The sequence below is a fragment of the Emydura macquarii genome, unplaced genomic scaffold (assembly GCF_026122565.2).
Source record: "Emydura macquarii macquarii isolate MOO-44397 ecotype Brisbane River unplaced genomic scaffold, CSIRO-AGI_Emac_v2 contig_1045, whole genome shotgun sequence".
Classification (NCBI taxonomy): Eukaryota; Metazoa; Chordata; order Testudines; family Chelidae; genus Emydura; species Emydura macquarii.
The window spans coordinates 14517039-14534077 of record NW_027131182.1 but is presented as its reverse complement, the minus strand read 5'-3'; the positions used below and the strand labels follow the sequence as shown (position 1 = coordinate 14534077).

General features: G+C 35.6%; 1 protein-coding gene across 3 annotated transcripts in view; it reads right to left on the bottom strand.

The window, feature by feature from the left end:
* WDR70 (WD repeat domain 70) overlaps positions 1–17039 on the bottom strand; it is a 247772-nt gene that overhangs the window by 71399 nt on the left and 159334 nt on the right. For all 3 annotated transcript variants that reach the window (XM_067545549.1, XM_067545548.1, XM_067545550.1), the window contains one exon: positions 14182–14356. In XM_067545549.1, coding sequence (XP_067401650.1) covers positions 14182–14356 — 175 coding nt within the window. The remainder of the gene's footprint in view (positions 1–14181; positions 14357–17039) is intronic.

Sequence of the window (17039 nt, the reverse complement as noted above, 5' to 3'; positions counted from 1 at the left end):
ATGCATGTTACTGCATTTAATCCCAGGATCATCACTTAATCATCAGCACCAGACTTGAGCTAAACAGAAGGAAGATTGATTACAACTTGTAATATACTAGCTTTCTTAAAGATGTGCTTTGGTGTTTACAGTACAATTTCTGAATAAGTATATTATAAAAAAATACATTTGTATAAATATTTGGGTTTTGCTGTGTATTTTCTTTTTTTAACCTGACTATTTTAGACATTTTCTATGCTGTCTCATGTGCTTGGAATGACATCCCAAAATCTATTAGTCCTTCCTTCTCTCTCACTTAATTTCAATTTATTATCTTTTTATGTATTAGTAAGACTATGGCAATGGTAATATATCCCCAATCAATATCTACAGCCCACTGAGTTAGGGACTCTCTAAACACATAGCAAGAAACTATAAAATCTTCATCTATCTTGTTTATGAAGATTATAGAATTTTCATCAAATCTTCCCCAAAGAAAGGTGATGGGGGTGTTGGCTTTCTCCTTCTGTTACTGTTGCTTCCAAACCTTCCTTCCCTCTTCTTTCCCACCCCTCATCAACTACCACTCTCCTCACTCCTCTCCATCCAGCTTCCTTTCTTGTTTTGAATTCCAGCTTTGCATCTTCCTCTCAGCTTTCCACATTCATGTTCAGTAACTTCTACTTCTCATTTGAACTGCAGATTTAGGTCAAAACTCAAACTCATAAAAATAGCCACTGACTTGATTTGATCTTTATCAAACACTGCTTTCTCTCTGATCTTTGCACTATTGTTTTTCCACTCTTGCCCATTATCTTATCTCTTTCAACATTGCCCATTTGTGCCCCTCCCTTTCTCTCCACCCTCTGGTCATTCCATGACTTCCAATTAATTGTCAATGAACTATCTTCCATTCCCAGACCTCTCCTCCCTCTCCTCTGCTGATACATTTCATGATTCCTTTCACTCTACATTCTTTTCCACCCTCTCTTCCATTGCAAGGTTCCCCGGCTGACTCCAGCCCTGGATCACCCCTAAAAAACATTTATTTATTGCAAATTCTGTGACTTACTTGATTTGTAGAGCGGGAAGTCAGCTATGTCTTCAAATATCACCTTCATCTCAATAATTCTCAAAACTATGTCCCTACTACAGATCTCTCCATCCAATCCTGCATCTTGTCTTGTCTCCATCCAATCCTGCATCACTCTCCATCCAATCCTGCATCTTGTCTTGTCTTTCTGGCATTTCCTTCTGGATGTCCAGCTGGCAATATAAGCTCACCACAGCCAAAACAGATCTTCGGATCTTCTGTCTCCAGCCTTCATGACTTTCCTCAATTTCTCTATCACTGTGAGCACCCCACCTTCTCAGTAACTAAACCTGTAATCTGGGCATCATCCTTGACTCAGCTGTCACTCAAGACGCACACATTCAAGCCACATCCAAATCGTGTTCCTAAGCCTACACAGTCAAAGAGTAGGCCTTTCCTGTCTGTTCGGACTACTGACACTCTTGTTCAGATTCTCACCACCACATGCCTCAACTACTATAATCTCCTCTCTCTGACACCAACCACACCACCCCTCAGAAGTTCATTATATGCTCTGCAACCAGGATCATCATCTTGGCTTGCTGCATCCTCTGTCTCCTTCCACTGCATCCAACACAAGTCTTTATTTTAAGGTCCTCCGCCACTTATCCCTACCCTATTTAACAGATTGACAGTTCTAGGTAATCAAGTCTGTGCTCTGCCAATGATGGCAGCTTCAATTACCTACTTATGTGCTTCTCCTTCACAAACATTTCTGTGCTTCTTCCCATACACAAATAAACGCTCAATCAAAATTCACAAAGCCATCTTCTTCTTCTCTGTAATACATATAGCAAACTGCAACCTGATAATGGCTATAGAGGCAGTGAGTTGTGATTATTGCTCCTGATTAGTTAGAACTGCACAAATCCTATTATTTTGTTACCTTGTATTCTTCATTCCCCACCCTGACCCAAATATACATCTCATCCACCTGCCCTCTCTTTTTAGACTATAAGGTCTCTGACACACAGACTGTCATTTACTGTTACACAATGGGGCCCTGTCCTGGTTGCCCTTAAGTGCTACCACAATATAAAATGTAAACAATATTAATGAACTCTGAAGGATGAGCACTGTGTATTCATATCTCTCTGTACAACTCCTAGTCCATTATGGCTATACCAACACAAATTAATTATAAATAAGAACATAAAAACCCTCAGTCAAAATCCACAAAGCCACCCATAAATACTTAATTCTTAAAGGACCAGATGCAGCAAAGTACTCAAGCAAATGCTCATGTTCCTGGATTTTTTTTTGTTTTGTTTTGTTTTGTTTCGTTTTAGGTGCTGACACTCACCACCTTCCACTGACTTCAGTGGGAGTTCCTACGTACTCACAGCTTTTGAAAATCAAACCTAATTTTAGGATCCTATTTTTGAAAATCGTGGCTGTTCAATCAAAGTCAGTATGGTTCACAGGAAAGAAAATTAAATATGATTACTTAGCACTGAATGCAGCCAATTACTCTGAACAAAAAGTGGAAAACCAAGTTCAGATGGACATACATGATAAAAGTGAAATGGCAATCCAATACATTACAAGAAAATCTCAATTTTAAAAGTACAGATTACATAGTTTAGCTAGAATGAAAAATTATGGACTGTAAACTTTCTTACTCTTTGGATAACTATAGATTAGAAAGATTGATAGAAATTAGTCAACTAATTAAATAAACTAGAATCTAGTTATAAATATGTATTTATTATATACATATACATTCATTATCTACACATACACACATTAAATGTGTGAAATATATATATTCATAACCAACACCAAATTGAATTCTCCATGTTATGAGAAAATTAACATGGTTCAAGCAAGGCAGCTGTTCCATGGATATATCTGGTTTCAGTCTGCGTAGTATCACAACAGTCATATATTAAATAAAACACAGCTGGAAAATGCTCCACCTATTTCACCACCCTCTCTGCTAACTGTTTTGTATCAACATCTGCTGAAAACAAGCGTTATGTAATAGGGACATCATGAAAAGGAATTGTTATTTTATTCTGCTTAACAAGTTAAGGTATGTTTATCTGAAAAGTAGCTCTCAGCTGTACTATTTTAATAATAATGAGTGCTCTAACGAGAATCCAAAGAAATGCACTCAATAAAAAAAGATTATCAAATTAGAGAGATTTTTAGCACAAATAATTTTCATTTTGTATGTCTGTGCCAGCTTCCTCTGTATAGTTCTCTAACTGCTGGTGAGAGGTGGTGTTTTCTGGCCTATGCACAGATTTAAAAGCTTGAAACTTCTAAATTCCAATCCCAACTGCAATGTCTCCACAGCTGTGATCATAGACAAGTCAGATAAGTTCTCTGGCCATGTCTCACCATCTGTAAATGGGGATGATATTTGCTTACCTAGCTATACGGATGTTGTGAGTTTTAATAAATTGATGTCTGTAAATTGCTTTGAAGACAAAAATTGCTTGATATTATCATTAGTACATAAAACAATATCTTCTAATAACCACAGTTATTGCAATTATGGGTCTAAAACGTTAGGCCAAATTCATCCCTGCTGTAAACCCCACTGATTGTAATAATGTTAGTTCAGAAAACAACTGTTCCACTGTATTTTGAATGTATAATCTTATAATTTTTCTATAAGCACTTCTTTTGTTTCCTTTCAGCACTTAAACTTTTCAAACTTTCCTCAATTTTGAAAAGTTTACACAGAAACAAAGGAACTGCCAGACTGCATCAGAGCTAAAGTCCATCTAATCCAGTGTATTGCTTCTGACAGTAGCCAGTACCAGATGTCTCTGAGGAAGATGTAAGAACCCCACTGTTGGTAGATGTGTGATAATCTCCTCCCAGTATTAGGCCTCAGAATGGCAAAGCTACAATGTTACATTTTTCCTTCTAATACCCTAATTTAGACAAAGTTGAGGAAGTTTTGACAAGTTAGAGTGAAAGGGAAACCAAACCAAAAAGCAAGACAAGTGTATGCATGTGGGAACAGAGGGAAAGGGGAGGAGAGGTGAATCCTATTCATTCTATTGCATATAACAACAAAAAAGAAAAAAGATGGAGAAAGAGGGAAAAATTAAATTCACTATTTAAAAAAAAATCAATTTTTATAAATTATACAAAATTTCTCCACTGGAAAAAAAAAATCAAAACATTTAATCAAAAACAATATTTGTAACTGAAAAAATTCATTCATGCCAAAGCCATTTTTAAGTGGAAAAACTTTTTGGTAAAAAAAAAAGTCAGCCCGCTCTATCTTACCCTATTATTTATTTATCTCATCACCTTGTTCTTCATTGAAGAACCAATAAAAGCACAGCATAAAGTTGTCTAAAACCTGATTAGGAAAGAGAAGCAAGCGCCCACTATAGCTGCACCTGAATTAGGAGGGTGGGAGAGACAAGAAAACTGGATACATGTTATATGATATTTGAAAAACTTCCAGAAGGTGACATTTCTCAAACATGCAAAAAAAACAACCATTTACAGGATAAAAAACAAAACAAAACAAAAACAAAGAACAAAAACCTGCTTGTAATTAATAGTAGTTCAAAATCTACTTCTCTTGGAAATATTTCTGGTTTCTTTTTTCCTAAACATTTCCTGACATTTATTCAGTCTGTGTGTAGCCTCCCAAAAGTCTAAAATAATTTATATAACATGTTTGTGTTGGGGCTTTTACAAATCCACATCAGAGTCAACAAAATTTTATTATCCTAAATATTGCAAGGTATTAGAGTTCTAGCATTCTTTGTAATAATAGAAACGTAAAGACTAGGAATTACACAAAAATATGTTTATCATTTGCATGAAATATACAGTACCCATCTGCTGTCCTTTCCACTTGTCTCAAGAAGGAGCAACATATTACAAACTACAATGAAAACACTCATGCCCTACCCTAACATCCTATTACACGGGATAATTATAAAATTCTTTTCCTAAATTACAAATCCTACCTGGCTCTAAACCAATAATGTGCTTAGCTTGTTTCAGTGGCGTATATACTACAATATCTAGAAATCTTCACTCTGGAAACTCAGTCCACCTCTGGTGACCCATCATTTTGTTCGAACTAAATTTGGAAATTTTTTATTTTCTGGCTTTACTCATAAAGGTCACGTCATATTATTTTCTAAGCGATGAAAAAAAAAATGCAAAGTGAATGCTGCTATTATTAATAGACCAAGTCCTTAAAGTCAATGGGGATTTGCTTGAGTAAGGGTATCAATATCTGACGTATATAAATGCCATCATATTAATAGCTCTATTTATGAAACTATAGCATTTCCAATATTTCAAAAATATGCTTTCTATTAGAACTATGTAGTTTCAGCAATTTCTGTAGTATATATTCTCTTTTTCAATAGTAAACCAAAGACAGAACATACTTCATTATGGCATAAGCTTCTATCTTTGACTCTGCACCAATTCAAAGAAGGATCTTTTTGGTATTTCTATCAAGGATGACAGACAGATTTAGAATTGCCTTTCAGCACTATAGTAGCTATTGCAAATAGTCAGATAGCTCCCTACTATAAATTGTTTATTATATAAGAGAGAAATGCACTTAGAAATATAGCAGTGCACATTTTATCTTAGCAAAAGAGAAAAGAATCTGACAATCATACACTGTTAGTTTCAGGGTACAAGATTATGATGTACTGGCTGAACCAGATGTATACAAAAAAAGAATAATATATGAATCTGTTAATATTAGCTCCTGGCAAGCTAGTGTGTGATTTCCAGTTTCTAGAGCAGAGGTCTGGCACATACATCTATGGAATGAAAGTGTGGGATATTATGGCTATGGAAAACTTACTTAGAGTTTGAAAGAGAAATACAGTATTTGAATGTCTTATCTTATATTTAACACAATAAATTTCCAGATGTAGCTAGACTGCTTTCTTCAAAATTTCTATGAATCCATCAGTGTTATTTGCTTGGGGCAAAAGGGAAGCTTTATGTGTTTTTTTGTTTTTGTTTTTTGCATTAGTGGTACTCTGCATATTGAGTTGTTTGTTTAGAAATCCAGTCATCAGTAAATTTTAAGTATTTCTAGTTAATTGGTTTGTTTTACTAAAAAACACACTTTTAAGAAATGATGTTAAGAAAACCCTAAATCTACGGGGGGGGGGGGGGGAAGAAACACCACGACGACGACACACAAATGAATATCACACACTGAAGTGCTGAGTACAGTCTACCTGGCATAAAGAGAATACACCTAGCTAGCAATACTGGAAAGTTTTAAATTACCACAAATTAAAATGTATAACATTGCACAAGTCTGCATGATGTTCTTGTACTGAATGCTGCATTTGAGTGCATGTGGGCCAAACAAACAAAATCTCCTTTTTAAGAGGCTACATTTAGGCACAAATATTTATTTAGCATTGAGAGCTAAGTCTTCGCAAATGGAAAGAGCAGACCCAATTGTGAAAATAATCAGTTTTATTAACAAATATACATAGGCACAAATTCCAGCAGAGGACTTTTCATTTAATGGAGAAAATATTTACAGCAAGTCTCAGATCGTCCTATTTGCTTTCATTGCACTGTCTGGCAACATCAGCTGTAAAGTCCATTAATAAGGACAGCAAGATAAAGTTTACAAAAAACTTTCGAAATAAGTTCTGGGCTTGGATTCCCAGTCTAAAGCAAAAAGGTCACCACTCCCAGGCCAAAAAATTAATCTTACAGAGTCTGTGTGTGTTATCTAATCTAGAGGCATGTTGTTAGTTGTGCAGTATATCTTCAAAATGACTCCATTATTTGTAAAACTTTTCAGATCTGAAAACACAGTCCCTGTTACAACATTTTTCTTACTGTCACATTTTAGAATTCAAATCTAAAGCTTACAAAAACCGTTTAAAAGCAAACAACTGCTAAAAACAGAAATATATTTATCTTAGTAATTATAAATCATACAACTATTTGAAAAACACTTTTAAGATAAGTATTAGTAAATTACCAGGTGCAGAGTTCAGATCTGTTAACCTATAGGGCACCCTACAAGGCCCATCTCTTTTTTTCTATCATCAGATTTTTGAGAGCAGGATGGTTTGAGGGTTGTTGGGGAAAAGGTTATAAGGGTTATTGTTTTGGTGACTTTACTGTGGGCAGTCTAATTGGATAACATTGGACTTCATTATTATTGTATTTTAAGTTCTGTAATGTAGGTATATAACAGAGTTAGGCTCTTTGATATTCATTAAAATAAAATCTTAAGGTAATTTAACATCAAAGCAGAGCTTTAAAATGGATAAAAACTTAATACAAGGATAAGTAATAACAGAGTAATATCTTGGCCACTGTGTAAAAGGCAATTGCCTTTGAGAAAGAAATACCTGGGGAAAAAAAATATATGAGGAACTGACCATAGCACTTATTGTAAGTCTCCCTATGAAACTATTTAGATTAAAAAATAATACAAATTCATCTTTATGTATATCACCTCTTCATCAGCAAAGAATCAATCAACTTTAAGAGCAAATAAAAATTATGCTGAGAATGGCTCATATTTTACTATATACAAAAGAAAGCACTATTACTGGATCTACCTGCTGTAAATTAAACATTTGCTATTTTCTTTATAATGGTTTAAATGATAGTGATGTATTCCCCCAACATATAAAATGATACTGAGAAACAGGATTCAGGTACAGTGTTTATTATACAGAGATGTCACACTACGCAATCAAGAAAGAGCATCTCAACAGTTTCCTGGGACTGGTCAGTTCTAGAGTTTATAGAAAGTTGAGTAAAATGCCACTAGGTAGCTTTTAGAAATGTTACTCGATTAACAAAACACATTTTTTTTTTTAAACCTACCCCCGCAAGGATCTCAGAATTCTTTACAAATGTGATTTTAGCCTCACAATGTATCTTGAGGTAGTTATTATTCCCAATTTCCAGATGGTGAAAACTGGGACATACAGAAGTTAACTGACCAACAGACGCACTTTCCTCCCAGTATTAAAAATATATTTAGAAGGGTTCAATAATTTTAACTCCACTAACATTTCAGGTAGATCTAACATTTTGGCAGCTTTGATCTCAAATCAAAGTTGTCCAGGTCTTTCAAAATTTTATCTACAACTACATTTCTCATTTCCTTCTCCTCCTACCTACACTTGCCATTCACTTCTCTTGACCCACCCTTGGAGTATCCAAGTTTGTACTGTTTTAATTTGTCATTCTGTGGTTAAATGTGTCATACTATTATTTTCACTCTTTATTATAAACATGAGTGAAGTTACTTTCCTTACCTTTCGAAGCTGTAGATGTCAGATAAGCTGACAGTGGTTCAACATACTACTTAGAACTTGACAGTTAGTTCTACTAATGTGTATTGTTTGTGCACATGAACATGAACCTTAAGGAAAAAACATGTACAGCCAAGATACCGCACATGAAAAATTATACAGATTTATGAGAGTATGAAAAAAAACTCTGAGGCAGGTGATTACAATGGATCTTGATCATGTTAAGGAGTTTGGAAAAAGCAAGACAAAGCTGGAGTGTATTTGGCTAACTTCAACATTAGCCTGGGAATACCAATGTCTGTTTCTTGAAGACAAAAAGTGTTCCACCAAAAGCATTTTTACTGTCATGACACACAGCTGGAAGATTTGAAATTACACCGAAAAACAGCAGGAGAAAACTGAATGAAACATTCAAAGATCATGTTACTAGTCAAAAGTGAAGAAGGGAAACTGATCACAAAACCAAACTCATGCCCTAAACACCACAATGCAATATGGAAAAAAATAAATGTCTAAAGTGACATGTGGCTTGGACTAACAGCTGATAGACTTAATTTATGATAAAGACGTAACTATGTCTAGGTACTAGGAATGAGGAACAGGGAGAGAAAAGATGTGAGATCGGTGGAGAAAACGTTCAGTTTCTTGCAATAAATCAGTGAATAAAAATTTTATAAATAACATTCTCTTTTGTGCAATGCACAGAAAGCTATAAATATATATTTTATAATCTATAATAACTATAGTGCTTATTTGTATAGACTATAAGTAAACAGTGACTAAAATCAAAACTCTGCTTAATATTGAACTTCAATGTGTCATGTAAACAATTATTGTACTGTAACTTTTATTCACACTATCACTGTCACACTGTATTAAATAGTTTAACGGTAGTATAGCACAATAGTTTCTTCAAGAGACAAATCAACATGATTCCTGTGTTCAGGTGCGATACTAGATGGTCATATCTGGAGTAGAAGGGTAATGTTTCTGCAGCCAGCAGTGGGGGAGCTCTAGATGTGATAGCAAGGGAAAGACATGGAGCCTTACCAGCTGGAGTACCCTACCTTCCCCAGTGGGCAGATTTACATGTGGGCTGGCTTTCTGTCAGCACTGAAGCTGACTAGCTGCTTCAAAGGATGCCATGGGAGCTGACGGTCTTTTACCTATCCAAGGAAGAGCTTTATTTGCCCCTTTTCATTTCATTGCACTGCCAGTGTTCCTCTGGGAATTACTGCTCTTACTCCTTCCACCCCTGGTGTCAGGTTCATTGGATCATTTTTTACCCGATTATTAACACTACTCAAAAAGAACAATATGGTGGCTGATTTAAACCATATTACCGTGTTTTGTCTTTCTTCCTGCTCTGTAAGTGGCAAATCACAGTCTGCAATAATGGGATGAGAATAGGTATCTACTGGTCTAATGTAAAGGGTTATTTAGAATGCATTCCCCTTCATACAATAGTGATGTGTTATTTCAGAGAAGTATTTTTCAGGATACATCTGTATGGCTTAATTTTCATTTTGAAAGGGTTTTACTGTGATACAGTAAAGTCTGAGTCATACATGGAACACTGCAAGTACTCCAACAAAGTCAAATGGCAGTCTGATAAAAGGACATCTCTAAAAACAGAAGAAAAACATCTGTCCTATTTATTTCTGCATCATATTCAAACTCCTTATCCCTATCTCTAGGTTATTCATAACTTTGCTCCTGCCTACTTCTGTCTCATCTCCTACTGCTTGCACCCAGTGCTGTGTGTCAATTTGACATCTTGACATTTTTCTCCTTTCCTTCTTCCACAAACACCTCTATGTTCTCTCTCATGTTTGGAATGCCCTCCTAGACCATGTGCACTATTCAGCCTCTCTCCTCCCAATTTGTATTCAGGATTCTTTTTATAGCATTTATATGGCTATAATGAAAAAAGTTTAAATTGAGGTTATTTCCCAAATGAAAAAAATCTCCAAATTTAAATTTGAGAACACTATTTTCCCCAGGAGTTCCTTTTTAGTTTTTATTTATTTATTGTTGGTATGGTATTTTATCAATGAGTTATTTATACTGCGTTAGATATTTTATTTGGCCAGGTTGTCTTTTTAAAATTCCTTGTTTTAGGGATACAAAAGTATTTTTCTGTTAGGCACCCAGAGACCTTCAGATACAAATGCCATTGAAACAAAATTATAATGACTGTTTTAATAAAGAGATGTGTATATTTTTAAATGAATCTCAACAAACACTGAAGAGGGAAATCAATTTAGTCTTTTTAAAAAAAATCCAAATTCAAAAGAAGGATTATAAGCATTATTTCTCTCTGACAACCAGTTTAGTCTCCTTAGTTACCTAGAGGTCACTGGTTGGAAAAAAGAGATAATGATGCATGGAATATATCTTTAAATTATTCATAATCACCTTAAAGTGCACTCTACCAGCATTATAATATGTCATTTTATAAATACACACAAAGGTTCATAAAAAAAGCACATGAATAGGCAGATGACCAAGAGCACTATTGTTAAAGTTACACCAGAAAGTTTAATATTTCAATACTGTATATGTTTAAATCAACAGCATACACAGGTGATGAAAGCCAGCCTCTGAAAAATTTATTATTCTGTTAGAAAAAGTTTACACTTAGAATGAGTTCTAAAAACTCCATGCCATTAGGAAGTTTTACTAGGTTTATAGTGGAAATAAAAACAGAAATAAAAATAGATGACAAACGAAAAATACAAAGTGTACTTTAAATATGATCACAGTGAGCTTTTTTGCCCTTTATAGCTGCATACCTTTCCTTTCCCTATTGCAATCAAACTTTGCTTAATCTTTGTGAAGTCCCTAAATTGCTTGTTCCCCTTTTCCAAATTAAGAGTTTTGACAGCAGAAGTTGAGCTGGTTACTATTACAATAAGTTAGTTAAAAATTGTTCACTAAAACTTTTTGTTCAATAAAACCATTATGTTGTATTACAGTTGTAATTTTTTCAAGGATTTACAACATAAGCTTGGCTCTAAGAAATTTTTTCCTAATAGTGCTTATTACTACTTCAGCTTCTAAATAAACGAGCCCTATTCTGATATTTTATAATATTGAGTCTGACAGTTATTTGCCAATGCAGCTCTATGACAGTGTTTTCTGAATGATATTCCTTAGAAATACTGTGTCATGTAATGACATGGCAGGATTTGCACAAGTGTTTAAATGGCCATAACTTCATATACTAGTTAACCATCACAACAAACAAATATTGGAAACTGAACATACATTCCCACAAACAACGTATTATTGCTTTATTCAGCAAATTCAGACATGAATACATTCACCACTGCCAATGTAAATCCATTTAATTCTCTACTAAACTTCATGCCAGACCAACCTGATTCACTTCTTTGAGAAGATAACTGATTTTTTAGAAAAGGAAATTCAGTAGATCTAATCTACCTGAATTTCATTAAGGAATTTGATACAGTTGCACATGGGAAATTATTAGTTAAACTGGAGAAGATGGGGATTAATATGAGAACTGAAAGATGAATAAGATTAAAGGGGAGACTACAATGGGTCATACTGAAAGGTGAACTGTCAGGCTGGAGGGAGGTTAACCAATGGAGTTTCTCAGGGATCAGTTTTGGGACCAATTTTATTTAACATTTTTATTAATGACATTGGCACAAAAAGTGGGAGTCTGCTAACGACATTTGTGGATGACACAAAGTTGGAAGTTATTGCCAACACAGAGGAGGACCAGCATATCATACAAGAAGATCCGGATGACATTGTAAACTGGAGTAATAGAAATAGGATGAAATTAAATAGTGCAAAGTGCAAGGTTGTGCACTTCGAGACTAACAACAAGAATTTTTGCTATAAAATGGGGACTTATAAGTTGGAAATGACAAAGGACGAGAAAAACCTTGGTGTACTGGTTGGTCACAGGATGACTGTGAGCTGCCAATGTAATGCAACCATGAAAAAAGCTAATGAATTCCTAGAATGCATCTTGCAAAACATTTCCAGTAGAGACAGGGAAGTGTTAGTACCATTATACAAGGCACTTATGAGAACTCATCTGGAGTACAGCGTGTAATTCTGATCTCCCATGTTTAAGAAAGATGAATTCAAACTGGAACGGATACAGGGAAAGGCTCCTAGGATGATATGAAGAATGGAAAATCTACCTTATTGTTTAGCCTAACCAAACCAATGTAGAGGGGAAATATGATTGTTCTCTATGAAAACATCAGAGAGATAAATACTAAGAAGGGAAAGGAGTTAAGTTAAACACCAGTGTGGACACAAGAACAAATGGATATAAACTGGCCATCAACAAGTTTAGGTTTGAAATTAGATGAACGTTTCTAACCATCAGAGGAGTGAAGTTCTAGAACAGCCTTCCAAGAAGAGCAGTGGGGGGCAAAAAACATAATTGGCTTCAAGGTTGAACTTGCTAAATTTACTGAGGGGAGGGTATGATGAGACTGGCTACAGAGAATTCTTTCCCAGGGGTCTGGCTGGTGGGTCTTGACCACATGCTCAGGATCTAACTGATCACCATATTTGGAGTCAGGAAGGAATTTTCCCGTGGGTCAGATTGGCAGAGACCATGGGGTTTTTTTTGCATTTCTCTGCCACATGGAACATGGGTCACTTGCAGGTTTAAAGTAGCATAAATAGTGAATTCTCTATAACTTGAAATCTTTAAAATCATAATTTGAGGAGGACTTCAGTAACTCCATTAGAGGTTATGGGTCTGTTACAGGACTGGAACAGTGAGGCTCTGTAGCCTGCAAAGTGCAGGAGGACAGACTAGATCAGACATGATGGTCCCTTCTGGCCTTGAAGTCTATGAGGGTCCAATTCTGCGAGGCATTGAATAGTCTCAACTCCCACTGAAATCAAAGGGAGCTGAGGGTGGTCAGCACCTCACATGAGCAGACAGGGTAGAGGTTAAAGTATTTACTCACCTCACATTTAAAAACACAATGATGTTTTGACTGGTGCATTTGTACTTTGTATGTTGCAAAATTAAATTTTGGAAATCTGATTGGCTTGGTAACACCATTATGCAAAGGAAGGGATAGTGATGACTGCTGTATATACTATAATTATATGAATTCTTAGACATCATTTGGATCTGTAACTGATGGAGTTTCATATTAAATTAAAACAATTGGGCCAGCTGTTAACTGGATGGCTAAATTATTTAACAGTGTATATTTCACTATTTGCACACTTTTAAAAAGTTTTAATTCTTTGTATTCTTAACCCTTCTGAGGATGTAGCATAGCCATGAAATTTTGGGATTTCCACTCCATGGTCTTTTGGAGCAATATCAAATCCATGTTAAATTTCACATTTTGGACAATACAGGAAAACATTTGTACTTGAGGTGCATTACCATCTTTGTGTGTTTGGACCTCACTCTCCTTTGTATATTACATGTATGAACCATTCCAAAGTGGATGAATTATCTATTCAACATCTGGAGAAGAACACCAATGTATATTTTTTAAAGCCATAAGAGCCTACAGGAAGTGATAGCTTCTTCATAGACACCTTGTTATCTTTAGACCGGTAGTATTTTTATACATCTATAAATAAACCATAACACCATATTATTGGAAATTAGGTTGCTAGCTAATCAATTTCCTGTCATTATTTGTTTTGGTGCAGCAGGCATTGAGATGGTAGAGGTGTGGTAGCAAGGGAAATATCATTTACCAAATGCTTGCATTTCAGAAAAAAATGTTAAGTATAAAGTATAAAAATCTCTAAAACAACTTCAAAATTAAGCATTTCATATATTAACAGTTGTCTTGCTGAAGTTAAAAAGTACACTTCACTTACATTCATATTCCTGTCCCAGATCTGGATGGAGCCATCTTGGCAGCCAGCTGCTATAAGTTTACCATCTCTGCTATATGTGCAAGTTGTAGGAATCACCCGTTTACCTTGAACTGATCTTGGTTTAAACACACCTTTGTGCTTTTTGTCATTGTTAACATCCCATGTTCTCACAGTCCTGGCAAAAGATTAAAAAAACGAATTGCTTTACAAATAGTTAACACATATGAAAGAAATCCCCTAATGATACGGGGCAATCACTTTTTTCAGTACAACTTAACTAACAAATACATGGTATGTAATTTTATTTAGATAAGAACAATAACTCTAAAATAGTACATAAAATATAGCATGCTGGTCAGGTCAATGATGTATAAAACCACTTTACAAAAATGAGCCTTATATTTCATTTCCGCATACTGTTCAGGTATGTAAACTCCCACTCCTCCCACATTCCAATATGAACATATACATTCATTAAAAATTCAACAAATAAGCACACAAAATAAAAGGCCTGATCTTTTAAGATGCTAAGCACTTTCAACCATGACTGAAGACCATGGAGTGTTTAGCTTTTTTCAAAAGCCAGTAAAACTCTCCCAGGATTGAGTCCTGAAAGCATAAATGTTCATACATCTTGTGTATAGTTGGTGATTGTGACACTGAGGCTCATTGGTGACACTGGGTAAAGGCTTCACTGCTCTTTACAAGCAACTCCTGTCTCAGATTGACAAACTCACTACACATAAATACTAAGAAAATGGTACTTTATCTATGAAGTGTAGCATGTGAGGTCTGTACTGAAAGCTCGTAACTTATCAATACTTAATCAACGCGGGATGTTTGTACAAGTAATATGTAAGGAATAATGTAACTATATTGAAAACTATGCCTTGTGGTCTTAAAGTAAAAGTTAGTCACCAGGAAATTACATGCATCTTGGTGATGATCCATTCAAGCAGGAGTGAGTTTTCACCCACCCCTGGTCAGCTGGAGATTGTAACCAAGGTTCAGTTGTTTCACCTTGCCCTATCCCAGAACAGTTAATGGAAAACCATCAAAGACAACTGCAAACAATCATAACCGCTTGGGAGGCAAATAGGAATATTACAATAGACAGGGATTGCCCTATATATGAATAAAAACGAAAGATTGATTCAGTATATCACAGGGAGAGAAAGACACTCTGAATCCATTCACTGAGGAGACATCTTCTTGAGAGGTGAACATTTCATGAATGATTGAATCCTGGTTCTTGTGAAACAAGCCAGCTCTGTAACAGACTGAACTTTGAGAAGAAAACCTACATTATTAGATAGGAAAGGTAGTTATTCATGGGTGTAAGCCCTAGTTCACATTTTTATTATTTTGTTTTGTACTGTAACCACTTGCTGAAATCATCACTCATTTCTAGTGGAACTTCTACTCTTTTTTAAATAAACTTTTTGTTTCATTATAAGTGCTCATACGTGCTGTATATTATACAGGAGCAGTGATTTAAGGAAAAACAAGTAAACTGGGGTACCCTGCTACTTTAGGAGCAGAGGATCTGGGATTTCTTTGAGTAGCCAGTGTCAGGGACTGGGTACCAGAGGGGAACACTTCACTTGTGGACTAGGGTGCACTTCTTTTAACCTTCAAGGTGAAGACAGGGCTGGCATAACCCACAAGAGAGTGCTGGAGTGGCTGACAGGTTGGTGGTATTAGGGAGCTAACACCCAGGTACCACAGGCAAGATTCCTCCTCCCTGGAGGCAGGATGTAACAAGGTGACTCACAATCTTGGGTCCCCGAGAACTGTCTCAGTGATATGAAATTTTTCTACCTTAATTATTTTGATGCTACAATAATCAGCAAACTTATTTAAAGTAGCAATCTGGGAGGCTGGCTGGCTGCTTATTATTTGACTTTTATTTATTTACAAAGACATTTCATAACTAATAATTGTGATATTACTGTAATTCTACGGAGTCAAATTCAGAGGATTTGAATTACACTGTTAAGAAATTCCTCATATGTTTTACAATGATGCATTTATGATAATTCTTTTTCAGAGTTGAGTTTTTCCCCACATAATCTGTTCCATAAATATGTGCATTTTTAAAGGAAGAATATCTGCCTATGTCTTCTATGTTTCTGAGATACATATCAACACCCAAAGGACAGAAGACTGGGATACAGGTGGACTCTTTAAACTGTCTTAAATACAAATGTTTTCTGTCCTTTTAAAATGTTGAGTTCTTTCCAGATTAAAAATTCAAAACTCTTTTGGCATCTGAAGCATAAAAGAGTTTCAAGATTTGGCAAGGGAAGGGAAACCATTAATTTAGAAAGATAGAAATCACTAAGTTCTCAGGACAATCTCATTTTTTAGACTATACAAACAATGCCTATGATCCAAGAATACATAATTTATTGGTTCTCCTGGCAAAAATAAATGCTACTGTATCAAAGCAGCCATTTTCCAAGACTAAGACACAACATTGAGGCACATAAGCAGGGGTTGCAGAACTAAATTGGGATGTATAGGGTCATTACATACATAACTCTAGGTTAAATCCACCTAGCAAATTATATGAATGATATGGGATCTGAACTGTCACATCTGCACTGCAAATAATGACTCCTGGAGGACATTTATAACTGGGTGTCAAGTGTATTCAGGGCAGGGAGAAAAACTAGGTTACTTACCAGTAAGTAATGTTCTTTGAGATGTGTTGCTCATGTCCATTCCACTATAGGTGAGTGCACGCCACCATGCATGGTTCCCGGAACTTTTTTCCCCTTAGCAGATCCTGTAGGACTGGCTCTGGTGCCCCTTGGAGTCCCACGGGCATGCCGCAGTATATGAGGCACTGCCGG